The 27,905-nt window shown below is 38.2% G+C and overlaps 4 protein-coding genes and 1 long non-coding RNA gene across 6 annotated transcripts in view; 2 read left to right on the top strand and 3 right to left on the bottom strand.

Moving 5' to 3' along the window:
- Positions 1–21,218, top strand: part of Adsl (adenylosuccinate lyase) — a 28,892-nt gene extending 7,674 nt beyond the window's left edge. Inside the window, exons 1-6 of one of the 2 annotated variants that reach the window (XM_076824305.1) lie at positions 6,329–6,468; positions 16,523–16,726; positions 16,914–17,196; positions 17,265–17,416; positions 17,629–18,027; positions 18,889–21,218. In XM_076824305.1, coding sequence (XP_076680420.1) covers positions 16,562–16,726; positions 16,914–17,196; positions 17,265–17,416; positions 17,629–18,027; positions 18,889–19,152 — 1,263 coding nt within the window. In that variant the 5' untranslated portion in view covers positions 6,329–6,468; positions 16,523–16,561 and the 3' untranslated portion in view covers positions 19,153–21,218. Of the gene's footprint in view, positions 1–6,328; positions 6,469–16,522; positions 16,727–16,913; positions 17,197–17,264; positions 17,417–17,628; positions 18,028–18,888 lie in introns of those variants that run through there. The other variant, XM_076824304.1, reaches the window with a different exon arrangement.
- On the bottom strand, positions 224–5,464 carry LOC143375321 (uncharacterized). The gene is made up of 3 exons (XM_076824306.1): positions 5,251–5,464; positions 4,893–5,078; positions 224–1,676 (listed from the first exon to the last, which is right to left on the bottom strand). The coding sequence occupies exons 1-3, from the start codon at positions 5,338–5,340 to the stop codon at positions 1,446–1,448; spliced, it is 507 nt and encodes a 168-aa protein (XP_076680421.1). The 5' UTR covers positions 5,341–5,464; the 3' UTR covers positions 224–1,445.
- Positions 13,002–15,758, bottom strand: Ssk (smooth septate junction protein snakeskin). The gene is made up of 4 exons (XM_076824307.1): positions 15,591–15,758; positions 14,247–14,453; positions 13,722–13,841; positions 13,002–13,539 (listed from the first exon to the last, which is right to left on the bottom strand). The coding sequence occupies exons 1-4, from the start codon at positions 15,639–15,641 to the stop codon at positions 13,429–13,431; spliced, it is 489 nt and encodes a 162-aa protein (XP_076680422.1). The 5' UTR covers positions 15,642–15,758; the 3' UTR covers positions 13,002–13,428.
- Positions 19,657–27,841, bottom strand: C1q-vp (C1q-like venom protein). The gene is made up of 4 exons (XM_076824312.1): positions 27,706–27,841; positions 27,592–27,647; positions 23,602–23,764; positions 19,657–23,216 (listed from the first exon to the last, which is right to left on the bottom strand). Coding segments are annotated over exons 2-4 (477 nt in total). The 5' UTR covers positions 27,594–27,647; positions 27,706–27,841; the 3' UTR covers positions 19,657–22,904.
- LOC143375325 (uncharacterized) lies at positions 25,041–26,383 on the top strand. The gene is made up of 2 exons (XR_013086879.1): positions 25,041–25,419; positions 25,455–26,383. It is a non-coding gene; the product is annotated as an uncharacterized LOC143375325 (long non-coding RNA).
- Positions 27,842–27,905: the final 64 nt, after the last annotated feature.

The raw sequence follows: 27,905 nt of genomic DNA, 5'->3' as shown, positions 1-27,905 counted from the left end.
TAAGACATCGATTGATTCTCGACTTCGCCTCCGATCGATATTCGTAGAACAGAAATTGGTGCTCAGTTTGGTGTGAAATAAATTAATACGTACCACATGCAATTGTTCTATCGAATATTGTATAAGAAAGTGGAAGATATCAGGAGAGAAAATAATCTTCTCTCTGTTACCTTCACTTACCTTACCAGGACACCTTGGAAATAACGAAGGGAATACACCATACTAAATTTAATCATCCTTTTATATTTATTACAATATCTTTGCTTAATATATAAGATGTCAGCTATAATATTCAATTGGACGGAATTGTTTTGATAAAGACATTAATTAATTGTTACAAATATACAGCGTACATTTTAAACGAGAAATGTACACAATAACAAATTGTAAGATTTGGTCCTTTTACAACTACATTTAGTACTACGAAAGGTATACTGCTTTTTATCTAAGAATATTCATGGCAATTCTGAGATTCAATTTCACAATATGCATATAAAAAGTATGATAATCTTAAGAAATTCGTACTTAGGTATTAATAAAGTTTATGTTAACAAATCTATTATTAATTGACGCTACACTAATTGTACAATTATACAAACTTTGGATCTTAGCATGGTGTTAGTGAAAAATTATATTTCTCGGTGGATCTTCACATTTTCTTAACATATACAATATGCCACACACTTAGAAAGTCTTTGGATATTAGTTTGAATAAAAAATTCCTACACTACTAACTAAATTTACTGAAAAATTCTTTGCATATAAAAATGAAAATAAAACTTAAATGAGAGAATGTTACTCGTTTAAGGCATTACAGTATTCTGTCTATTCTAATTATCTACCCTTTAAATCAACAATTCATATGTTCTAATATCCTACATTACGCTTGCACATATAATTACTTTGTACATTATCTAACAATGCTAATACAATCTCTGTATTCTACGATACACTATGCACGAATAATATTAGACTCACACGAAGCACTACTATTTTAAAATAAAACAACACGAAGGCTTACAAACTAACATACAAATATATTTGGCTGAAGAATGATTTTTCGGATTTTTCTGGGCGGCACGTATTTCTATAATTACTCCGTGCTTAATTAACTTTTACACACTCCTCCTCTGATACATAATTTAGAACACATTCGGTGGAAATCCATTCCTCCTTTTTACATTCCTCCCCCCCTTCCTCGACAACTTCTCAAAACACTTCAAATCTTATTTTCCTACTTTCCCCTACCAAGAAATTAGACAAATCAATCGTATTACACTAACATATGACTATCTGCCACTCGCGACGTTATCAATTCTACAGACATAAAAATAATTCTAATTACATCATTCTACCTCTCCAACATTCTTCTTTTCTCCAGCAACTATCCATTATCCACTCCTCTCCTGTCGAACATAATAGCTTCCTGTATTGGTTCCTTCTCTTCACTGACTGCTCTTCGGCGAGCATCTTATGATGACGATAATTTCGATGACGAAGACCAGCGCGTCCACGAATGTGAACACTGCCCCGGAGATGAACATATCCATGTACTGCTTGCTCGGGTAGAATTCGTTGTTGTTGTAATAAGGGCCGAGGATCTTCCTCCAATTATAGACAATTACGCTTCCAGCGACGACGTGGAGCAGCGCGCCCACCGAGCCGAACAGTATCAGCTGGAAACAGAGAGCAGATCGATGTTGCTTGGAAATGCATTCAGATCAATCACTTGCCTACTTCTGCTTTCTGCTTTTCCTTACAGATGTGAGATCTGAGAGAATGATAAGGTGGAACCCGCGACACGACCAATTCCATGCACTTGCTGTCATTTAATTGGATTAATTCCAAGAGGGTGGATATTAGTGACATGTGTTACTTGACTTGTAAAAGAACGTGTACTTTATAAATTTTCGCCCGGAGACTCCGGGTATTGAAGGAAATCTCCGGGCTCCGGTTTTACTGGAAAAATCTCCGTGTTGTAAAAAAATGAGATAATAAGAATATGTGGTATTAGATAATGGTATCAATTTTATATACAATAAAAGTTATTAATTAAAAAAACAGATATTTTTAAATTACAGAATTGTTTGAGCTTAAAAGAATTGCACATTTGTTTTCCGGATAGTCGAGAACAAAACTTTTTTTTTGCGTTCTTCATCCCCGGGTTTATATTCGAATCTCCGGGTTGGAATATGTGGCACTTCGGGATTTATATGGTGATAAGGTGGATTCACCACTCGACCATTTACTTTTTTTTTTAATCTGACAGTATAGGTTCGAGGAACTGAATAATACAATTCATTACAAAATGATGTATCGATAGCGATGCATTATTGCTAGGAAAACAGGTATTTTGAAAATTAATTCCATGGGTTTCCGGAGCTCTCTATTTTGCATTTTATTGAAATTTCTGTAAAGATACTAAATTTTCTATACCCTAATATTGACAAGGACATGTAAATTACATTTATTGTAAAATAAGGAGTCCACGCAGGGGCGGCTTAAGACCTTTAGAGGCCCTAAACACTTAAAACATTTAGAGGCACATACAGGGTGATGATTATACCAGTTATCACTTCAACGCAATAATTTCTTAGGCATTTCCGCTAATTTGACTAAAAAGTGTTTCTTACAAAAGTGAGAGTTTAAAATTCAGAAAATTGCTATGGTGCCTCCCTGATGCCTTAAGCACGTGCTTATTTTGTTTATTAGTGAATCCAGCATATGTCCACGTGTAAAACCTCGACTAAAAAGTATTCTTCTAAAAACTCTGTGCACCGTTTAAAGGAGGTCACGGAGTCGTTCGCTTTCGCGGCGAAGACTGTAATTATTCTGTGTGTTATCACTACGGTGCGACACGAACGACAGTAACTATCGCGTTTTCCAAATGCCAAGACCCCGATATTACGAGTTCCGATTGTTAAACAAGCATACACGTGGCAAAGTAGGCGGCTGATAAAACTACCTATGGGAACTTGGACGTTGCTAAGTTATGAATTCTAATGAAACTGGAACTCATGTATTTAGAACACCTTGCTCGAAAATCACTGTTCTAACAGGTTGTAAGTATTACATTTTTCAAACATACAATTTCTTAAAAATTTTCTAGCTACTCTTCGATTCTTTCTCTGTATATAGTTTAAAGAACCAAATGTGCCAAGCTGAGAAGTTGGTTAATAACTCATAATTTAGACACGTGACTAATACGTAGGAAAAATAAACGAGGGCTCATTACAGTTAATTATAATCAACCTAATTAATAATAATACTTTGAGCATAATTTGCAAACTGGCCTTCATGTTCGTGCTTGCCATACTGATACAGATCTTTCAGTTACGATGTAAGCAATACAGCCATTAAAACTGAATTAGTTCGTGACTCCACTTACTCGCTAATACATCGCGAAGTCGTATGCTTCAAAATACTGCACACGAAATTAGATTTTATTTGATAGCATCGGTGGTTAGATCGATACAGTTATGCAGCAACCATTCGTTATTCCCTCTGTAGTTTATGAACTAGGAGAAACAAGTAAACCTTCGTTAAGCGGCCTTGAATGGCTAATGAGATTATTCAAGTCGCATTTTCCTGAAGAGACTTTTGAAGCGTTATGTCGTCCCTAAGACTGCGTTCTCCATTCCAGTGGCGCACGCAGGATTTAATCTTGGGGGCAGTCGAGTTGAAGCGACAACAATATTTTTAATGCAAATTCAATAAAATTCATTAGGTGATTATACAAATTTATTTAAAGAATAAAATCCAGTTTTCTTTCATTTTTACAAAGCCCCTTCTTTGGGGGTGCTAGGGCCCCTTGACTCCCCCTCTGGATGCGCCACTGCTCCATTCAGTATTTGAAAATGTATAGACAATTGATTTCCTGAGTCATCAATCAACTTTGGAATTCGAGAAAAATACAGAAATATTTTACCATGATGCTTCTATCTTCAGTCTCTTTTTTCGAAGTAAAGTAACTATAATATATTTCTTTTGAATATGGTAATCACTCGTTTATTAAGTTACACTACGTAGAGAGGCATAAGTATTGAAAAATCAAAAAATTCGAACACGATGCTAGGAATACAAGCTGCAATTACTAAATTCTCAGCAAGTGGATTACTTTAGAGTTTCTAAAATAAATTTCGAGAACAAACTTCTTTTCCCCCCTTTTTCTAAGAGAACAGTTGTCAAATACATGCGACAAGGAAAGTTTCTCGAAAGCTTGTTTAAATGTTCAGGTTTTCCAAATCGACGACTTGGTTTGCGAATACTCCCACTAACCACTGTTAAGTTGCACGAATGTGAGACAACAACCGTGTATGAGCACGAGAATGAAGGATATGTTGGTGCACATACGAAGGACATGACGCATCTGTTAATTATCGAATGCCTGGTTTCTGCGACGACGATTCAGCTGTGCAAATGGGCTAGTCTGGATCGAAATACGCGAAATACCAGCAATTTCGGACTCGCTAGTGGATTCACGTATTTAACACCGAATGTAGGAAGTGAGTCGGACACGATGCTAGCCGCCCTTTCGTGATCGTCACGCGATCACCTGATTGTGTCACTTCATCAATTTATTATTACCAGCCACGTCACGTAATCTCGATTACAGTGCAAGGGAATCTACTGTAAATCACGACTTTTAATGAATATTATAACACAATTACTTGTTCCATCCTCGTTTCGTTGCATAAGAATCTTTCAGCTATTCTTTCAACCTTTTACCACTGAATTTCGATATTTTTTATAATTTAAGTCACGTTGGTTAACGATTGGAAAATTATACAGTATTTTACTTTTTAAAGAATCGATCCTAAAGCCTGCAGAACTCTGTGATTAAGTAGTACCTATATAAAAACGTAGAAATATGCAGTTCGACTTTAACTCACCGTTCTCTTCGGTATTCGATCGCCAAGGCAATGGGAAATGATGAAAAGCGTGTTGATTATCATGAAACCACCTATGCTGATGTAAATAATCGCAGCATCGTCAAGCTTGAACCTCGTTCTAATTTGGATTTTTTGGAAGGAGTTCATCGGATCGACTATCAATCCGATCGCCACCACAGCCAGGATCTAACAAATTTAAATACAGCTGATTATATAAGCTATAATCACTTTGAAATGATAATTTTCAATTACGATTAATACAAGTAAAAAATCTCATTACCGATAAAAATTGTTCAGTAAATTCATTATACTTTTTGACAACGATGGATGTTAATTTAATTCTCAGCGATTTACTTACAATTTCCAGGATTTTGATCAGAAACGGTAAGTGCCTGACCACCTTGCGCTCCTTGGGGACATGCTGCTCCTGCTGGCTGTCGTCTGCCATTCTGACTCTGCGGTGTTTTCCTTTACCGTCACCCAGTTTGAAGGATTTTAGGCTCACCCCTTGCTGGCGATCAATTTCTTTCCACCTTTTGATACGAGTCCTCTCTTATCAAGCGCATCGACCCCTGATGATAGCAAGCAACGCGATAAATATCAGAATGTAGAGGGAGATTTCATCCACAAATTAGGAACACGTATATACGCGAAGCAATTTAGAAATGCAGACATAAATTTTGAAATTTAACTTAGTGTTGACACGTGTCCTAATTTTTACACATTCAATAGCAATTTAATTAATTTCTATTTTCATACAAGTTTGTATTTCTATAAATTATTGCTACGTATTTCTTGGGAGTTTATTACAAATAATTATTCGAAAATTATTTATACATCTGAAGGTGGAGAATAGAATCATTCACTGATATTGCACCACTCTAATATTTTGCGAAAAGATTAGCACGCAGAAGATTCTTAAGTCAAATACGTGACTCAGTAACTCAACATTTTATGGTCACCTTTTAAATTAATGTTTATTTTCCCGTGACTAAAATACTTGCAGAAGACAATCTTCAATAATGCAGCAGATCAGAGGCTGCAAATGGCAAAAACGAATCGCGTGCGTATTTACATAATCCTTCCTGTCGGCCCGAACGTAAAAACAATCCACAGTGCAATCTGACCGTCATAACAAACTGTACACTTTACGAGTTTCTCAAATCTCTTGCAAATCACGTACCTTTTATTAAAAAAAAAGAAAAAAACAGTCGTGTGACACCGTCCACGCGCACCACCCGCTGCACGACTCCAAAAAGTCCCCTCCGCCCACAAATGCACCCGGCCTGATGGGAAAGCTATCACCAGCACTTGTCAGTCAGATCTGTAACTACCTCGCCACTGTTTTCTATCTCACGAAGATTCTCCCTGATTGAACGCGAGGATTTTCACAAATCCAGGCATCGGTTCGGGCGAACCGAAGGAACGACGGAGGAGCGTGTCTCCGTGAGTGTTTAATCACGTTGATCGTGAATGAACGACGCAGGGAACCGTGCCAGTTCCACACCGTGCCGTGGAACAACTTAAACTGGAACGCCAAGCATGACACACGAAGACTACGCCGCACACACTACGTGTAAGTTGCGCAGGCGGTCTGTCGGCTTTGTTAGAGCCAGGTTCACCATATGACCATGTCGTAGTCACTTACGTCCGATTGTGTCACTGGCGCGTAATTTTGTGAAAAAGGGGTCGCCGCGTTCGTGTGTACCTATCCGTTTGATTTCCACCGAATTTAATAGTAGAGCAGACCGAGCCTGTCTGCGATCCAGTACCTTTTAATTCATGATTCGTCGTGGGAAGTTGCACTTGCGTAACAGTCATTGAAGTCTCTGCTTATTGGAGGCGTAGCTGTTTGGAGCATTCGCTTCTTCGAGTGCACTGTTTACAGGGTTTCAAGATTTCGGGGTCTTTAATATTTTGGGCACCGTATTTATTGGGCTTTCAACTTTTTGGGGTTCTTACTTTTTTAAAATCTTTATTGATTAGTGTAACAAGTATTTGGGATTTTTATGCTTTTATAATCTCTGTTTAGTTTAGTCTAACAAGTTTTTGGGGTTTTCATATACTTTCACTCTTTTGGAGACAATGTTTATTGGGGTCTCAACATTTTGGTGTACTTATGGGTTTGGGAACCCTACCTCTTGGGATCCCAGCTTTTGGAATCTCTGATAACTGAGGTCTCAACTTTTTAGAGTCCTTAATCACCCCAAAAATTGTACAGTCTACTATTCTATAATACTTTAAAGGCTAATGGTATTTCCAGACTTTCCTTACCTAAATTATCATACAAAGGAAACTCCAAGGACTAGTAAAATTAATCAGACGATGGCGACTCAATATTTCACTCTTTGCGTATTTCACAGTGGTATTTGTGGCAAAGCCAGGTTGCAAAAAATATACTCCACACGTTACGTCACCATAGTCATAATACCGAAAACATATTACGCACAATCTCTAACTTTCGACAAATTTTGAAAAATTGTAGCTCAGACTCATTCGTAGATCCACGTTCGTGGTTATTCCCTTCATGATTAATGCAATAAACAACCTCACAACTAAATATATCCCAGAAACAACTTACATGGGAACGCAGATAGAAAGAGAACCAAATGATTAGCAGCCGAGTTGAAGGGATACAAATATTTATAATGCAAATTCAATAAAATTCGTTAGGTGATTACAAAAATTTATTAAAAGAATAAAGTCCAGTTTTCTTTTCTTTTTCCAAAGCCCCTTCTTTGGGGGGTGCCAGTGCCCTTTGGCCCCCTCTGGGTGCGCCATTGATACTCCATCCACCTAACAGAAATCTGTCTGCGAAACTCGATGAAATTCTCGCGTCATAGCACCTACTCCGACTTCTTTCCAAGTTCGACATTCGCAGCCCGAGAATTCAAGCCGGCTAAATAATTCAGCGTGCTCCAGAGGCGCGAGCAAGGATTTCAAAAAGACGCGTAACCGGAGCCTGTGACGAAGGGCGAGGTGACCACTGGATTTAATTCACGAGCACGTGCTGTTGGTGCGTCGGAAATAATGCATCGGAGCATGTTAGACTTCACGTGACTCACGGTGTATAATTCCCGTGGACGTATTGCGGATATATGCACGTGCAAAAACCTTGGTACATAAACCAGCGCCCAAGCGTCCCGATTAAACATGCACGAACGAAAGTAGGGTTGGCTCTAGAGCCGCGGAATAAAGTCACGAATTTATTTCTCTTCGATGGCCGCGGCGACGTGCTTTCGAATGGCGACGCCATTGAGTAATGTTGCGAAATCATCCCTAGTTCCTTTTTCCGTGATTCCACGGGACGTATCGCTTTTCATGCCGGTCACGTCTGCTCGTGCGAATGTCTGCCGCGACATTGAAAACGAGACTTTTCTCGCGGACGGCCTTCTTTTACTCCGGTGCAGAAGCGTCCGTCTGGATAATCGGTTACTAAGAGTTTGCGGCGTATAAATGAATGTACGATAACGTAAATAGATGTACGTATTCGATAAAAGTTTCTAAGGTCGCTGAACATTGTTCGATAAAGTGTGCCAGAGACACTAACTTGGAATGTTCTGGCCACGACGTAGCAGCCGTGTCGCAGTGTAAATATTAAGGCGGTGGAAAATGTGTCAATGGTTTTAAACTTTGTACAGAATAGGTACGACTCAGCCTCGACATGGGCGATCTTCTTATGTCCGCTATCGATCATGAATTCATTACGTGGGGCACGATTTTGTGTCGTATAATGAGGAAACGCTTGGGGTAAATTAAGCACTACGTATTTTTATAAGTTTCAGTGGTTATTAACGTTAAAAAAATTTGATCTTGGTGAAATTCAAACTGTAGTAGATTCCAAATGTAAGACTCTGCGCAGATACGTAAGAATTTAATGCAATTTCTGTCATATTTAATAATAACTAATTTCTTAACAAACACACATCTCAGAGTTTTCAGAATTACACACGAATTTTGTGTAGAGGAGATAGTGGTATTTAAAACGAATATCATGTGGATTGTCATGGATAGAAGGAAGCTGAAGACACATTGTTGCTACAGAAAATAATGTTTAAATACAGCAAAGAATTTGACGAGCATTTCTTCTACCAAAGGCAGATCATTTTCTAATTGCGTAACAGTCTTAGCACGTCGTTACTCCTATTACAGAAAAACCATACGTGCATCCAAGTATCGTAACAGAACACACTCACACAGGTGTCATTACCACCACGTATCACAGCAGCGTTCACAAACGTGGCCACCGAAGATCACGTGTTCACTAGGTCAGTAGGTGCGGCCAGATCTTCATTGATGATCATTATGCGATCTTCCTGTCGTTCTTGACCAATGAGCAATGATTGCTGCTATGAAAAATCTTGCTACTGAATTAATACAGCTATTTCATTGCTTTGAAATTTTTTAATCATTGCCCAGTGTTATCGAACGATCGACAAGAAAAGGGAATCTTGAAAATATGCTGAAAATAATTAGTGAATCGTGTACCCTAACGAGATAATTAACACTTTGGAAATTATCTTCTTTCACTGATCTCGAGATGTGGTTTATACTCTATAATTGAATACCAGATTTTTTACCTATTTTGAGCGGTGTATTTAAAATAATTAAATGCATGACATTTCTGTGAATCGTTATCAGATTTACAGTACATTTTGTATCTTGCTATTTTCGTGCTTTGCTCTCCTCTGAACTCTTCATTTCCTCCCTCCTCTCATTTTATGTTAACGTTACATGGTTTTCGAGTCGAGCCTCGAGAGGTTAAATTACCACCAGCACCCGTAATTAACGTGATTATGTATCCGGATCGTGGGTGTGGGATTGTACCGGTCATTCACGATGATTACGAGGTCAAGTAGATTAATTGATGCATATCGTGGCCGCTTGTAACCCTTCCTAAGTTTGCTCGCTCGTAGATTGAGAAAAAGGAGCGATGTCTTCGTTTAGGACTCGTTTATTTTACTTTTCAATGCTGCATTTGCAAATTACTTACTTCTACATTGGTGTAACGGACGTTCATCAATACCTCCGATAATATTTATTTCGAAATTTCAACATTTCCCTCAGGTTTCTATTAATTTCTTTTGGTAACCGTGTCTTATGTAAATCTTCTTTGAGAGTAGGTACCATGCGTTACTGATTCTCCGTTGGTGATGGATCGTTAACGTTGGATCGACGTTGAAATTGTCGATAAATGATCACAGCGGTCAAAGAAACGGAATGAAGCAGCAGGGCCAACGCTAGCACAAGTTCTGGTATACTGAAACCGATTGTGAGGTGGGAGGAAAGGAAATAGGTGGAAAAAGGAAACGAAATGTTTCTGGCAAGGGAAATGCTGCAGTTTCAACTGGTTCCCTTCCCCTTTTTTTGGAAATAATAGTTCTAAGCCATTTTAAACGTACTTGTAGTCTCCATCAACAATAGGAGTAGTATTAATCATCCACGAGATCCACTTAAACAACTGGTAAGCGCCACAGATTAGACTCCCAACCGCCCCGCTCACAGCAAAGGATAGTTCCTTAATGAATTGGATCAAAACACTCAACTTTCGCGATCTCTTAATGCCGCATTTGTTCAATGTTGCGCTAACTCACGAGGAAAGTGCACTTTTCATTCTCATTTGTAAACAACATGAAGATTTCGGAGGAATTTATGATGACATAGCCACTGATGTAGGTAGGCGCCAGTATTCCAAAACATGGAATCTCTAAATACGGCTCCAGTGGCTTCAAGTATACTGCAGTGCCCACTATGCAAGTAGACTGTAAGAATGTTAGTGAAAAGAGAGACGAAAGGTTTCTAATCGTTGCGAATCATGTTGGTATTTGACATTGAAATATTTTACAGTGCCTATATCAATTGAAATTTAAATTAAATAGCTTTCGTCGATCACTAATCCATTGGATGCTTTGTTTGGAGGAATAAATTATTTTAATTTTGACGATGACACAGTTCTTTTCCTAACCAATTATTTCATAAATTATATATCTATGTATGCGACTCAAAAGACAAACCATAGATACTGTTCTCCATATCAGCAGTTTCCTCTCAAGTGTGAATGCATTCAACCTCAACCACGGATAAGGTATTGCTATATTACCCATTTCCTCTTTAATAAATGCTATTTCACTGAAAATATATTTGTGTCTCCTTTAACAGACGGAAACAGGAAGAAATTGGAGATTAGATTTTGTTTTCGTGTACATATTTTACAGTCGATTGTTTTCTACCGATTACAATGAAATCAAACACCACTGGTGTGCTTAAAAGTAAACGAAAAGCGAAGCTTCTTAATAAATTCATTGTACCTCTGTTTTCCTCAACCAAGCAAGAAAGTATCGAACGATTTTTCTCGTCACTTAACTGTAATTACGCACCTATTAAGAACTTATTAAGAAAGTGAAAGGTCTACATTAGAATAAAAAGCATTTATTTACTCATTGTTTATACGGTACTACGGTTAGCAGTTGCTGCATTGGCTTCTCGCATTTTATGAACTTCTAAGTAGATTATATAGGCGATCTCGCAAAATAGCACGATGAAATTGCCTGGAAATTATCAGACAAACCCCGCTGCATTAATTATTCGTCCAAGCAATGACTGAGAATATTCATACTCCATGGAATGGGAAATTTAGAAAAATTATCGAATTCACTGTGCACCTAGCAGTAGTATCCCGATTTTCGATTCACTTCGACGATTCTCATAATCCTCTAATGGTGCGTCGCGTGCTCTGATGACACCTGCCACTCCGCCTGTGAAGTTCAAAATCACTCCCAGCGAGAATAAAGTCAATTCCTACGAATGAAATTAGGAATTACTTAGATATTACTCTCCCTACACGAGATGCAGTTAGTCAGGGTCAGCTCTAATTGTACCTACAGTGGGTGGGTATAGTTAACTTCTTGGGTGTTATTCAAGTGGTATGTTAATTTCACATTCTTATGGGTTAACTCAGCAAAATTGTGCTGATTTGTTACAACGTCACACTTAGCTAATTATATATATATATATATATTTTACTAGAAACTTTCGCCTGCTATTAAATTCTTTCATCTAACAGTGAGATTATATTCTCTTCTCTTCACACAGCCCCTATCTTCAAGTTATTTTAATAGACTGTACTTTCATACCCTCATCTAAAAATACCCGTATTTCCTCCCACTTCTTGCTTCCTAATTAAGTTATCAACCGTTTTATCAATGAAAAATATTATTTATAAAGTGACACGTACTAAATAGGTCGATGATAAATGCATCTAGCTGACCCTGGACTCAGGAAGAATAAGATTTGCTGCCAAAAATAATTAGAAGTTCTGGATAATGATCTGAATACCAGGAATGAGAATAGTACTTTACCTACGTTTAATACCACCAAATTCTCGTTATGTTTCGAGGTAATGGTTACTCGACTTGGGTGGGCGATCCTCCAATTATTTTGAGCAGCGTGCAAGCATAGAAAGTTGCAGTGCTTTTAGGAATAGGTGTTGCCCTTTATAAGACTAACTGGTAATTTTCGTGGTTGCTCAAACACGTGTGCCATCGCGGTGTTAGTATAAACGATAGCGTATGTGGACGTGTCGATGCAATAAATAACCCAGAGCCATCTTGGTATCATGTATTCTCTGTATTTCGAGAGCTCATGGAGGCAAGCGCAAGCCACAATCTGAGTGATCGAGAAATATTAACGAAACTGTGGGGATATTTTTAATTAATCGGAGTGGAGGAGTTATTTTTACCAGCTTGTGCACTTTCAGGAGGAAACTAAAGTCTTTCAGAAGCCGACGAGCTTCTGCAAACATATTTCTTAAACGATTGCTAATTGGCTTGAAGTTTGCTAACAGACACGATCGAACAATTTATCTTTTGCATACATTGATGGATTAATATGTATATACTGTGAAATTGTTTCTCTTAATCGATAATTTGCCTTAAATGCTTGAACCACAGAAAGGTGACGAGATATTCAAAATTTTGAATGTACAAATGTAAATTGTCATTTCGACTTGTTATTCAAAATGTTGGTGACAGTATGTCACACAGTCACACCATTTTTTATGACTGGTAGAAGTATTGGTAAGCTGCACACAGTGAAAATATATCTAGTAACTATGATATAAAAATTAATTATTATTTCCTACATTTAGTAATACAATTAAAAAATATTACATTCCGTGTCACTGCATGCGCAATTTCGTTTAAATGTGCATCTATTCTGCTAAGTTACATGAAATCTTTGCTACGGGCGTTACTAGTGTGCTATAAGTTATCGAAAATGAAAACCTAATTCTACCGAAGATTGTCAGAAATCTAAACGATGATCTGACCTATCATAATTATCCACTAACTAACCTTAATGTATTGTCTATCATTGGAAGAATTTTTCTGCGCGAAATGTGCTTCCAGTTAGTTCGGATGGATGAAATTGTTTTTCTGGAACTATGAGGGCTCTAGTGAAGAAATTCATTTTCGTGACGGCGATTACAATTGCTGAGGATGACGCGATGAAGGGATTAAATGTTACGCGAAATATGACTTTATTGTAAGAAGTCGTCACGATTTTTCACGAAATGTAAGAAGCTCAGTATCAGGTCCACGAGGTACGCAGCTCCCTCGATAACGCACAACGATCCAACAGCCAGTCCCACCTGCAAAATTTGAAAAATTCAATGTAACTTATCTAGAACGTGGGAAACGAACTCATATGCGTGGAATAAAATTCAATTTAATAAACACTTCAACCACGAACACTTCGTAATTTATAGCGAGCTGGAACTTCCGAAATTGTTCGATCCATCGATTTTCAACGTACGCAAATACTATTAATTACCTGTCTCTCTTGGACGATGGTATCGAATTTGTTTTCTGGCTGGTAACCGTGCCAGTAGTGAAGCGCTGTACCACCCACAGCGATGAACATGAAGGTCCCAACAAAGTTCATTATAATTTCCTGAAAAAGTTACCCTGTTATTAGAAGAAGTTGTAATTCAATCTGCTTGGAAGTTACAAGCAGAAGATGGCAGATCTAGAAAATTAGAAGAAGTGAACGAATCTAGAAATTCAGAGTGACAAAAGCCTCTTTCAAGCTAGAAGATTAAAACATAAATTTTGGAAGAAAAACTGACCAAAAGCCAATATTCAGTTTACATCTGTCCAATAGTAGAAATTAATCACCGTCCATATAATTGCGAATTATTGTCACACTAGAATAAATTTAACGTCTATGTAATTTGGCGAACGGTAAAATGTTTATTAAACCAGTGTCCTTTATGTCTTCTCCCGTTAAAAGGACTTCTCTTTTAAAACGAGTAATTCGAATAGAATCATTTGTATAAAATTTGAAGCGAGATCTTACAACAAGAGTCTTCTTGTGGTCCGTGCTGCCGAAGCAGTAGGTGATGACAACGACACTGGTGTATATAAAGAAACCCACTAAAACTCCAGACGCAACGATTTCTGCGTCTGGATTTTTGTCCTCGTTTAAGTTCCATGTTCCGCCGACCCCAAGAAACTCTCCTTTGTATCCTGTTCGATATAGGATCAGGATTATGAGATTAAGCACCTAGAAAAACATTTTGGAATGAATGCCACACAGGGAAGTAAACAGTTAATAGAAAAAAATATAAAAAAAAACACCAAATTCACGTAACTCGTATGCATTTTTGATTCCTAACAATGGGTTCTGATGCTTTATAATTACAAGCTAAAGTTTGTTTAAATTTTCTAATTTTTCCTTGAAAGGACTTTAGTATAAATTAAACGCACGATACAACGCGGTACGTTTAAAAGGATTAAAAGTTTCGAGAAGCGAAAGTTTCTAAAGTAAAGTTTCACATTGCTCGATACGTGGACACGTTAACTTCACCAGATCTTCAGAAAAAAAAGGAGTAGTTCCAGTGAAAAGTAGTACGCTTATATCGCGATACTGTACATAAAAAAGGGCGTCGTATCGCTTTGCAAACAAGTCTCCTTATCGTTCTCTGATAAGGACCGAAATGAATCATAGAACCGCGTACAAATGTTTCTTGAATGAGTCCAGTTACGATGATTTATCATCACGAAGGTATTGCACTAACTACCTAGCGTCATTGCCCGGAAAACATGTCGCACGATCGAATTAGGTTCAAGTTCTGACGGAAGGGCTACATTTTCAGATGTCCCATATCACTGCCATTTAATTGACCGCAGAAACTTTGCGTTTCCACGAATCGTGATTTCGTAACACGTCGTGAGATAACTATGGATAAAGCATATTGTCGGTTTCAGTGCTGAGACTATTATTGCAAAGAAATATATTAGGTACTTGACGAATAAGATTGATATCCTTTAGCGATTTTTGCAACTTTTATGTTTCAATTTTCGTGACTGGAGAACAAATTTAATCGAGCCAATCGATGGCTGCAGGGTGCATGTGTACAGTAAGCACAATTTCGTTAGCACGTTTACTGTAAAGTATAGTGAAAATCGAAACGATACGTGTATTTGCAAATTTTTGCAAAATATAGTTCCTCCAGATTCTCAGCCCCTTCGCACTCGTCACTCAACTTCGACTTCCCTCTTCCCAGAGACACAATTTGATTTATGTACATGCATGACCATGAATCATAGATTCGCATCCAATAATTTCGACCGAGTTACGTGTTGCCGGTGGGGCCACTTAAATAATTAAATAGGAATAGAAGGAATGATCTCTTCTCACCAACTTGAACACTTTTATCACTATACCCGCGACTGTCTCTAGAGACACCATGTCTATCTTTCGAAATGGACTTTTCACGGCGGCAACGTGTGAACGGAATGAAATTCACGGCGTGATGCGTGCCTTCTACACAGCACCAAGCCCTCTTTATCTAATCAGATGATACAGTGTACGTTGAAAGAGGGATAAGAAGTGTAGAAAGCACCTGCACATTTATTGTATTATCGGCCACAAGAATTTAACTCGATACCATCGAAATATAACACCCATTTGTTATTATTCCCTGCCCTGGCAATCGATTCTTCAGGATCACTCGAACCCTCTTTGACAGCAATTCCATGCGTATCGGTGGATTTGAAATTGCCCTCGTTTTAGATCTGCGCCGTGTTTCTTACAAGTTGACCCACTTACATCCAAACACATAATCGCGCTTAAAAATCTCAAACTGCTGGTCCCTTTGTATAAATATATTTTACAGCTTTGAAGTTTGAGAGGATCTGAATTGGAAAACACTGTTTTCTAGGGGACAGTGATATCTATAACTTCTGTATCTAAATATAAAATCGTAAACTTGCATAGTCGTTAACATATACTTTATTACTTCTACTGGAATTTTTACGCGAGGAAAACTGCAGCTGTCGATTCTGCTATGCCATAAGTCAATAAGTTGAATTCAACTCTTAGCTATACATGTCTATTCAATTATTTTGCAACGTGGATAACATTCTTTTCTTTACATGTTTGAAAAAATGATTGGATTTAGAAGAACTTGCAGTGTAATATAAATGAGGGATAATTAAATAATATACGAAACAGAAGTGACCTAGATAAATATACCCCAACGAATGTTTACTCTTTTAAAGATAATTCAGTTGAGCTCGTTCGTGCACTTGTAATATCAAATTTCTAAACTGCATTTTAAATGTTTATAGGAGCTTGGCTTAGCTATTACCCCGGAACAAATCGCTGAAATGGAGGCTCACGTGAATGACATTGACTTCGAGGCTGCCGCGAAAGAAGAAAAAGCAACGAGACACGATGTCATGGCCCACGTTCACGTTTTTGGGAATCAGTGCCCAAAAGCTGCTCCCATTATCCATTTGGGCGCGACCAGTTGCTACGTCGGGGATAATACGGTAATTTTGACGACCAATAAAAATATAATCGTGTCCATTCCACGGAAAGCTTATGTAGAAATTAATCATCAGTGTTTGAGATATAATAAAATAATGTCCTTTAAATAATTTCACGTTTCCCTTGATTCCTCCTATTTTAACTTGTGTATTTCTTCTTTTATTCCAACTGCTACATTAATTTTTCAAGGATCTAATAATTCTACGCAAAGGATTCGATATACTGTTACCCAAATTGGCGAACGTGTTGTCGCGTCTCTCAAAATTCGCTACGGAATATCGAGGTTTGCCGACTTTGGGATTCACTCACCTTCAACCAGCCCAGCTTACCACTGTTGGCAAACGAGCTTCACTTTGGCTCCACGACCTTGTAATGGACGAAAGGGCCCTTCGACGTGCCAGGGATGATCTGAAGTTCCGCGGCGTGAAGGGTACCACTGGCACCCAGGCCTCGTTCCTTCAATTATTTAACGGTGAGTGTACCTCACATTTTTAAGCGATCCAACGAGTATCTTCATTTTCAAATTACGCATTTCCACAGGCGACGGAGAGAAAGTGAAGCAGCTAGATCGACTGGTTACCAAAATGGCAGGTTTCGAGAAACACTACTCCGTGACAGGACAGACTTACAGTAGAAAAGTTGACGTTGAATGTTTAAACGTTTTGAGCTCATTGGGCTCCACTGTCCACAAGGTAATTTCTTACACCTTTTATATCCTCTTCTAAAAGTAAAACTTGAACTATTAGTTCCACTACCAAAGTGGAAATACAGAAAGAAATACCAGCAGTCAAAGTTTAAGAAAGTGGGGAAACAAGTAGTAGACTGCAATCGATAGAGAATTATGAAGATAATTATGTTATAATCCCTTCTAAACATCCCATTTTATTAATGTTTGATTTCTTAGATATGCAGCGATATTAGACTACTAGCGAACATGAAAGAAATTGAGGAGCCCTTCGAAACCACCCAGATAGGATCCAGTGCCATGCCATACAAAAGGAATCCAATGCGTTCTGAGAGGTGTTGCAGTATAGCCCGGCATTTAATGACCCTTGTAAACAATGCTCTACAAACTGCTGCGACGCAATGGATGGAGAGGACACTGGATGACTCGGCTAACAGAAGGATCACCCTGTCAGAGGCGTTTTTATCAGCGGATGTGATTCTAGTGACCCTTCAAAATATCACAGAGGGTCTCGTTGTGTACCCCAAAGTCATCGCCAGACACGTGGCACAGGAATTGCCCTTCATGACCGCGGAAAATGTAATAATGGCCATGGTGAAGGCTGGAGGCGACAGACAGGTAAATTCGTTCATGAGTTTCAAGCAAAATAATTTTTCTGCAAATCGGTAAATACTTTATCAAAATTATTACTTGCGTATAGAATCATTTCTTCACAGTGTATTCCAATGCGCAATATATTTTTAATATTTTCCAGTACCTAATAAAATGCATCTTAAGGGGGTATTCTCGGCTAGAGGGACGAGATCCTCTATTTTCTTCACGGACGACCCACAAAAAAAGTACGCAATTTTTACTAACAATTCACAGACTTGTGAACAAATTTTCAGTCATATATAATAATAATTAATGGGTTTTTCTCAAAACGGTGTTTTTCATGACGGTACACACGATATCTCAACTTCTAGTGGGCCAATCGGGTTCATCTTTTTTGTACACCTTCATAAAACATATAATTATAGCCAGTAGCAGAATCAAGGTGAAATAGTTTTTTTTTCACAAGTTTAAGGCCGTTTAAAGACGAAAGAAACACGGAAAAGAAGAGTTTTAAATTCAAAGTCCCGCCATTTTGTGAATTTTTAATTTATTTCCATAAATCTGCTACCGGCTATAGCCGCACTCTTACTGATTAAGAATCCTTTTGATTTTTTCATATTGGATCAGCGGAACAGCCGGAATCGTGTGTACCATGAGGCATCTTTTTTTTTGCACACGCTTTACAAGATGACCCATACCTCCATTAATTATTATTATATGTGGCTGAAAATTTGATTACAACTAAGTGAAATGTTAATAGATACGTGTGGATAATGCTCATTGGTGAAAACTGTGTAGTTTCTTTGTGCATCGCCCCTAAAGAAAGTAAAAAATTGACCTTCTAAACGAGAATATCCCCTTAACGTGTTCCATACATTGTTCCAGGTATGCCACGAGAAAATAAGAGTACTATCGCACGAAGCTGGCGCGCAAGTGAAGCAGCACGGTCTAGACAACGATTTGGTCGACAGAATAAAGAGGGATCCGTATTTCGCGCCCATCATTAATCAGCTGGAGGATCTACTGAATCCTTCCACTTTCGTCGGCAGAGCACCCGCGCAGGTGTTGGAGTTTTTGGAAGAGGAAGTTTACCCTATCCTGGAGGCTTACAAAGGACAATTAGGTGGCCACGTAGAGCTCAGCATTTGACCGAACATTCCGTGGACACTGTTGAACAGCGAATGTTTAGTTCGGGGATCCGGATGGGGCAGTTTTGTAAGAAAATCAGCGAAGCACCTGTTCTTGCTTTCATAAAATTCTCTGTTCTTTTGCCAAAGAAAAACAATATAATGCGTACAAAGTAAATCGATAAACTTTATAATGATCAAACTTGAATAAAACGAGAGAAATGTTAATGCACACTGTTCGTAGTAACGCGCACGCTTTTTTCTACAATCGACGGCTCTTCGTTTATACGGCTGTACGTTTCTGTTTTGCGATTCGATTAGAGAGACTTCTCGACGACGTAACTTGCTGTGATAGAGAATTCGAGTTGGCGGGTAAAAAAAAAGTGGCTTTCTGTCGATTGGGAGCTGTCAATTTTCGTATATTCGCGCGGAGACGCAAAGTGGCGGAGGAGAAGCGAGAATAAGCATTTCTGAGATAGGTCAGAGAGAGAAGGTAGAGTAGAATGTATAAAAAGAAAGACAGAGATATAAGAACCGATCATTTATTGTAAACAGACAGTCGAGAGATAGTGGGTAACAGTTGCTTCACCTGCAGTGAACTTATTCTTCTTTTATAAAAAAAAAATCGACATGTAAAGCCTTCGTATTTCGTCACTATAGAAACATAAGTTAGAACGACAGTTTATTGTTGAAATCACGTGCAGCGTTTGTGCGTGAATCAGTTAGCACGATGGTCCGGTTCGATGAAGCAACTGTCAGAGTGTACAGAACAGACTAAAAGTAAAAGTTTACCCTGGTTTAAGAGATAATTGGCTTTCTTAGGGACGTTAGCAGAATGGGGGGAGAGTATAGCACTTGAGAATCACAGCACGAGGAGAGGGATCGTATAGGTTGTCGTTCGCATTGTTCTTTCGTGGAGGGAACTTTTTCTGGCGTAGATGAACGATAGGTGGGAAGACTAGACTAGAAGTGAGAGAAGGTGAGAGGAAGAACGCGGGTTTCCTGGTCGAAAGTGACACGGTACCACTTCCGTCCCGTTGCACGCTCCTTTCGTTGTTACGCGCGCCGAGAGCATCGAGCTGATTTCCCTCGGCGTGTGAAAGATTATGTACAAAAAATCGTGGTTGCAGGAGCGAATTATCGAGGATAACAGTGGTAGAGAGAGAAGAAAGAATGACGTAATAGCGAGAATCGATAGAAAGATTTGAAACTGTAGAAGAGTAGAGAACGGCAAGTAGAAGAAAGAATATTTGGAGGCACGGAAAAAATGTAGAGAGAAATAAAGATTCTGAGATAAAGTATGAAGGATTAGAGAGAAAGGAAAGGCGCAGAGTGTAGACTGATTGTAGTAAAGGAGTTTTTTTTTTAAAGAAAGTGAAGACAGAGGATAGAGTGTCTTATATACAGTAAAATGCACAGCGTTGTCAGAGCATTGAATTTTATAATGGTATCGATGAGAAGACTAGAGGAGACATCGCATTTAGGCGATACGTATTTAACAAAGTTATGTCGAGATTTATACTTTTAAATGGAAGGAAATATTAGAGAAAGTGTGGTAGGTACGAGTTCGAAAGAGAAGTTGGGAAAGAGAACTCTGTGGGAAGCTTAGAGTAAATAGAGAGGAAGTTTGAAGAAGTATTTACAGTAAGAGATTAGCACAGGAAAAGGATAATTAGCAAGAATGGTATAGAAGAAGTCGAGATCAAAGGTGAGAAGGAGAAAAGAAAAAGAGAAGAAGAATATCGAAAATATGGAAAATAAGAATATTTCTAGAAGGCAGAAGAAAGGAAAGGAATTTAGAGGAGAGATTGAAAAAGAGAGTAGTACGAAAGTAGAGAAATGAAGAAAGTGAAAATAAAATCAAAGAGAAGAGAAGAAAGACAATTTCGAGTGAGCTGGAAAAAGAAGAAGATACTGACGGAATTAGGAGAGAAAAAGAAGAAAATTTCTACGTAACAGAAAGAAAATTAAAATTTTGCAGATTTGAGAGAAAAGAAAAGAAGAAGAGTAACAGGGGCGACAGAAAAGTCTAAGTTCAGAAAGAGCAGTAGAGAAGATAAAGCTGAAATGAAAGAAAAGAAAGCAAAAGTGATACAAGACAGAAAAAACAAAAGATACAAAAAAACAGCAGATTTTAAAAAGAAATTATTGGTAAAGTAAGAATAAAGTAAGGAACGAAGGCAGAGAGGAACAGTTAATCCACAAACAAGTATTACATTAGAACTTGAAAGTAAAGATACAGTGTAGAAACTAAAGGGAAGTTAGAAACAGTAGAAAAATGAAGAAACGAAGTATAAAGAATAGAAGAAGACTTAAAGACGAAGAAAAGCAGAATTTTGACAGAGAAACAATTTACAAAAGTAGCTCGCAAAGTAGAGAAGAACACAGAAGAATATACGAAGGACAAAAGAATAGGAAAGAAATAGAAACAATTATTTTTCCAGAGAATAGAAGAGTAACCTTAAATTAGAAGAAGAAAATAGCACCCAGAAGTGATAATAAAATATAGTATTTGAACGCAATGAAGGTCAGGTACTTCGATACAATTGAATTCGTATGAACGAAGAAAGGAAAACTGCGAGTAGATGATAAAGGAATAATAAAAAAAATATAGAAACTAGGGAAAGTCCATCATTTAAAAAACAGCAACGCAGTGAAGAGAGTAAAGACTAGTTGCAGTAAAGTATCTATAATTACGATATCATAAGAGAAAGTAAGAAACATTGGAAGAAGATATGCGAGGCAAAAGCAGTTTGAAAGAGTCAGAGAAAAGGAGAGACAATAGAAAATAGTTTTCAAGCTCAGTAAATTTTCAGATCGTAATACTGTCAGGCATTCGAGGTGTGAAAGAAACTGTAAAGATAGAATAGTTGAAAGAAAAGTAAAGAGATTGAAAATATAGGATAGAGAAGAAGAAATCATAAATTTCAGACAAAAGACAGAATAGAAGTCATAACGAAAAAAGAAGGGAAAGATAGATATAGACAGAGTGTACAGTTTAGAGGTAGAAAAGAGGAATTGAAGAAGAATTTGTACTTGTTAAGAATATAAATGATACAGCAAAGAAGTATGAAGAATAGTTGTAGTGAAAGCAAATAAAGGGAAGAAGAAATAGAAAGAAAAGAGGTGTAAGAAACAACGCATCAAAAACAAAGTGTGAAAGGTTTCAGTGTGTCTCACAGTTCCAGTGATTCGTGCCGATGCACTGTAAGTAGGTATTGGACAGACAAACAAAAGACCAATGGAACTGCGAGACGCAAACACTAACAAGAAGCGAAAATAAGAAGAAAGGCTATCACAGAGCGTTAGGTTCGCGGAGAAGATCAAAATCGCTCTGATCGAACATTTTCGAATTAGGAACTCAGGTAACTCGAATAACAATCATTACGAGAGATTCGCCTGGATGATCAGACATAGAGAAAAGCGTAACGAATTCGCAAACTCAGCAAATCCCGATCGAACTTCGAGTCTTCTCAATTTTGCACTCTTCAACATCAGGTCGATTTCAGGTAACCAAGCCACAGAATCTTGCTTAGAAAATCAGTAATCAGCCTCGAAGCATTTTAGCCGACAAATATTAAACGCTTCCGTTATAAATTATAAATTGGTGGTAAAATAAAAAGAAGGTTGAACGCTGATTACTGCTTCGCGAAGTTCTGTCTGGAGACGAATGGAGCTTGTCAGCGTTGTGGTCGATAGATCTTCCAAGGTAGTATTATCCGGTGTTCTTGAAGAAGGTAATCGTCGTCGCGTTTCAATTATCGAGGCAGCCGATTATTTCCTGGCAATTCGGTACCCAGAGAAGGTGACGTTGTTAGCGATTTTTTTCGGCTCCACGAAAATAGCGAGCTGATCACCAGCTTCGACGTCCAACAGGACCAGATTGAAGCCTCCACCAGGGCCGGCGCCGACCACCGGTCGCCAATTGTCGGAGTTGTCGGATTTCATTTTCAGAGTGAGTTGAAGATCGCTGCTGCCATAGCCGCCGAAGCTGAATTGGTACAGGCCTGGGCAATGGGTGGTGAATATTCCTGTTTGGGCGACGTAACCGACGCCTTTATTCACCAGTGTCTGGGTGGGGGCTTGCTGGCAAATCAAGTAAGATTTTGCACGTTATAATGGCAATTTGAAATTCAAATTTTAAGCTGTTTTCATGGGAACAAGAGTCGCGGTGTTTATGAAAACGCGGATGTGACTCATGGAGAGATACACGCGAGGGAACAGGTAGAAAAAGAGAAGATAAAAGGGGGAATAGGTACAAGAAAGAGGAAGTAATTCTTAATTTTATACTGGCTTCGTGTTTTCAAGAAGCTGAGCAGTTTCTGAGGTGGTAACAGAACTCGAGCTACAGTATTGGGTGTACTTAATAGATGCTAAAGGGATTCATTAACGCCGAAATTTTTTCGTAAATCTTTTCCCATTGAACAAACGTTCTCGGGTACTATTATTAATTTAAAAACAGTGAACTCACATTGACAGAGCCCCGAGTTTCGGAGAATGCGACGACACCAGCGCAATCTTCAGCTGTTGCCAATTTCAGAGAGCCGACTGTCGTGATACCGGAAGCCGGTGGGTCTGGTACCGCTGCCTCCGCCAAAATGACTGCTGCCAATAACAGCACCGACCACACCACCCTGTAATGAAAACTTTTCATCAAATACCTACGTAAGAAATACGCGGAACATCTTCATCCCAATGTTCAACACTATTTCCTTAAATATATATCCCCTGCAAAATACTGGCGATTTTATATCCCCATGCCTTCAATGCCATCACTGAATAAACTACTGTCTTATCACACACATTCTGCTTATCGAATATTCTACGTAACAAATGTCATCGACTATTAATAGAACAGGGAACTAAATGGCTAACGTTAGGTACCTATGCAGTTAAACATTATTTCCCCAGTTGTGCAAATAATGTACACATTTCAGCATCAAATTGATAAACGTGCGTCACACGTGTAATGCAACGTGGCTGCAGAAAATTAGGATTGCTGGTTTAATATCGTTGCAATAGTTTTTATACAATGTTCAAGAAGCAGAGTTCTTTATTTACGGTAGACTGTTGCGTTCCATTGAAAGCGACTATCCAGGAACAAGTAGGTACCACTACGCTTGCAGCAGAGAAATAAACTGGCGACTGGTTCTTACGCAAGCGCTCCAGTGGGCGTTGTAGGCGTTTTTATAATTTCATCCCGTTTATTATTTTTTTCCCCTTTTCGTTCGAATCGCGGCAAGCCACCAGCGTGACCATTCTCGGCGAAGTTCAATCTGGTTTGCGACTTTCACTGCTCCAGGCTATCGCTCTGTCTGGACCTCCTTCTGCTTTTTATTTCTCATCGACCCGTTCGCTCGATCATTCGTTTCACCTCGAAAAGCTTTCGTTTTCGGAGGCTCTCCTTGTGCGATTCTCAGTGAGACCGTGATATTCCACTTTCTAATAGGCGAAGAGATTCGAAGAAGAAGAAACATTTGGAAGAAAGAGAATCGAACTATAATTATAGTTCGAACTATGATAATAACAGTAATATCTAATAAGGCATTAAGTGTTTGGAATATTAAATTAGCACTTCTTGTGTGCACAAATCTTAATAGGGTAAAGGACTCAATTACTGACACCTAACCAGTTACTGTCACCTTAAGCTATTTTACTTAAATTAACGAATAAATAAACTATAGTATATAATCTATAGTATAGATTATAGGTTGAATTACATAATTCTTTTTGTGTATGGCTTTACAAGTTTATTTATTCGTTATTTTAAGTAAAATAGCTTAAGGTGACAGTAATTGGTTAGGTGTCAGTAATTAGGTCCTTTGCCCTATATAAAGCTTCTATATGTTTGTGTGACTAATCTAGGTGAATGTAACTATTTAAAAAGAAAAGAAAACCCAGAATCTAAATTTCGGGCGAAGCCGAGTGTCAAAGCTAGTATAAGATAAAATGTTAAAAAAAAATGGAAAACTCTATCACGATTTATGTTCTGCCGTTGCTATATTTTTAATGATTCAAAGAGGAGAGGTAAAACACGTTCGCGCGACTGGTCTCGCTCTGTTAATCCTGTATCTTATTCGACGAAGGCAAAAAGAAGCATTTATTCTGTCAAGCACGATCAACCACGCCAATCGAGCTAAACTTTCTACTTTATGCCAAGAGAAAGCCGTGTCTTATGGCTTCGTTACAGATCATGCTCAATTTTCCTTCGCTTTATGGCCCTTTGTTCTCTTCTTAAGACCCTGCATCAATTTACCCTTGCGCCTTCTCTCCTTTTCTAAATATCTAGGTGCAAATCAAATCTTCATCCCCGAGCAATTCAAGCCCCGAAGTTTTGAATATCTGTTTCTAGAATTAATAAAGCCTATTGGAATTTTTTAAATAACGAATAGAAGACACTGCTTCAAAACGATCAACGACATATGCGACGATCCATAGCTGTAATTCGTTCAGTTTTAATAAGCGCGGCAAGAGGTCGATTCGAAAGATAAAAATAGGCTGCGCATTAAGAGATCAGGAATAGCCAGTGTAATGTACTTTTAACCCCTGGATCACATTCACTTGTGCAAGATAAAATCAGGAATCCTTTCACTTTCGCGGGCTTCAAGGCAAGGATCTCACGTGCGACACGTTTCTGTCGCCCACCTTCAATGGAGCAACAACAATAAACGGGACGATTCGTTATCGTGTAATAAATTTTAACGCATTGCACGGCCAGTGCATCGAAATTCTTAATAAAACGATGATTCCTCGGCATCCGTGTATTTGTATCGCCTCGACTGGTTTCTTCGCGTCCGCTAGTTTCCTGACGGGATTTTTTTTTTTTAAACAATTCTGCTCGCCGTAAAATGAAATGGGAAGGCTATTGTTGAATGGCGAAATCCACACGGAAGATCAATGTTACGCTCGTTTTATCTCAGTTCGCGGAAACAATCTCAACAGTCGGTTACGCAAAAAACATTCAGGGCTTGGTAGCAAATTCGCACGGGTAATTATGATTTTAACGAGCCACTGGATTGTGTCGATGGGTAACATCAAATTTTGTGCTTAAGGAACGCCAGTTGTGGATAGAAATTTAGTTATAAGCGGCATCGAGTTGTGGTGTTTTATGTATATTTTATCATCATTCGAAGGAATGAGACATTGATTAGATATTTATGTCGGTGTAAATATTGTAATATATTCTCTGCATATTAGGTAGTCATATTACTAACGTGTCGTTGTAAAAATAGCATTTTCTTGTGCAACTCACGGTGAAAGTGTATTATTTTATAAAGTAAACTAACTAAAGCATTCAATTCTTAGGTTTCGATTTTATAATGTTGCTTGTTCTAGAGAAAATATTTAATGTACATATTTTAAGAGGGATTACATTATTACTAATTTTTTATTATGTTGACGCGCCCAAAAAATGTATTTGGACTTTAATTGAAAGTTGATAAAAGAAGCTTATTAAATAGTCCAATGATTTATATTGACATGAACCTCAAGATCGCGTTAGAACGGAATATTATGCATCTTATGCAACAGCTACGAGCATCATAACACGATATGCAATGTGATCCAATTATCGCGGAGTATAATTTAACGAGATAAAGCGACCCTGCATTGATGTACAATGGTCTCGATGTTTTCAGTGGATATTCCGCTTGTAAACAGTATTCAATAGAGTGAGTGAAATTAAATAGTTACGATCTTCATGAATTTTTCATGCATGGAAAAATAAGTGAGCTGCACAGCACATGTGCAAAATCATAGTCTTAAAGAAATCTAAATTATTCCTATGTCCCGCGTTTCACGATAAATATTCATAAGACTGTTATCGTCATATTTCGTTATGACGTAGGATGCAAGTTCCTTAGGCAAAATCGAGATTGGAAAATTTCGAAATAATCATTTGAACAAGCTTTAGAATGTTTTCTATAATGTTCTTCTGTTTTCGTAATAATTAGAGCAAGCAATCATCTAAATGTAAAATTGAAATATTTCAGAAAACTGTAATTGATTATGAATCAAGATTAAAACAATAAAATCGATTATGAATCAAGATTAAAACAATAAAATCGATTATGAATCAAGATTAAAACAATAAAATTGGTAACTTAATCCTATATTCTAACTTATTAAATTTATATTGACACGTCCACCGTCAAAAATAAACTTCAGTGAATTTGCTAATCTACATAATTAAAAATTACCAGTTTCGACCTCAATCGATCTCAATTCTTTTCTGCTTTTCTGCATTAAACTCTCTACGCATCCTTATTTCATACTGGACATATATTCAGCACCTCCATTAACACCTACCTAACACAGACACAGGAAAAAATTCTATTTACCTAAGGGCATTTAAAATCTCTTTCGGTGAACGTGTCAGCAACGTTAAGAGAGGGGAAAGATCGAGTGGATAAGCTGAGGCGCTTCCAAAAAGCAGAAAAATTGATCGTTTAAAGGGACTCACATGGTGGTAGGAAGTGGTGTGGCTGTGGCGGACTTCCTAGCCGTGCTGGACAGCAGCTGTTCGGTGTTCCAGGTGAGTTAAACCAGGTGAAGTCGACGTACGCCTTTATATTACCTTGTAGCCCCGAACTGCTTGGTCTTGACGCCACCTCCAGTGCCTTTCCTTTCCTCGTGTCAAGTGCTGTTGGTATGTCCCCACTCTGCTGGCATTAGCTGACAGGCAAGTAGATAGGAACAGCCAGATAACTGGCTGCCCGCGACTGGCAAATTCTCTGATACGATGCTAAGTGGAGGTAGAAATGGAAAATCAAACTT

The sequence above is a fragment of the Andrena cerasifolii genome, chromosome 12, assembly GCF_050908995.1.
Source record: "Andrena cerasifolii isolate SP2316 chromosome 12, iyAndCera1_principal, whole genome shotgun sequence".
Lineage (NCBI taxonomy): Eukaryota > Metazoa > Arthropoda > Insecta > Hymenoptera > Andrenidae > Andrena > Andrena cerasifolii.
The sequence above is the reverse complement of the archived record's forward strand: the minus strand, read 5'-3'. Positions and strand labels throughout refer to the sequence as shown.

Excerpts from the sequence above, each read along its gene's own strand:
- LOC143375321 (XM_076824306.1), bottom strand. The coding sequence starts at position 5,340 with ATGGCAGACGACAGCCAGCAGGAGCAGCATGTCCCCAAGGAGCGCAAG. Across the intron at positions 5,079-5,250 it reads TGATCAAAATCCTGGAAATT|ATCCTGGCTGTGGTGGCGAT; the intron begins GTAAGTAAATCG and ends TAAATTTGTTAG. Across the intron at positions 1,677-4,892 it reads ATCGAATACCGAAGAGAACG|CTGATACTGTTCGGCTCGGT; the intron begins GTGAGTTAAAGT and ends CTCTGTTTCCAG.
- Ssk (XM_076824307.1), bottom strand. The coding sequence starts at position 15,641 with ATGGTGTCTCTAGAGACAGTCGCGGGTATAGTGATAAAAGTGTTCAAG. Across the intron at positions 13,842-14,246 it reads ACCACAAGAAGACTCTTGTT|GAAATTATAATGAACTTTGT; the intron begins GTAAGATCTCGC and ends TAACTTTTTCAG. Across the intron at positions 13,540-13,721 it reads CCATCGTCCAAGAGAGACAG|GTGGGACTGGCTGTTGGATC; the intron begins GTAATTAATAGT and ends CAAATTTTGCAG.
- C1q-vp (XM_076824312.1), bottom strand. Across the intron at positions 23,217-23,601 it reads AAACTCGGGGCTCTGTCAAT|CAAGCCCCCACCCAGACACT; the intron begins GTGAGTTCACTG and ends TTGATTTGCCAG.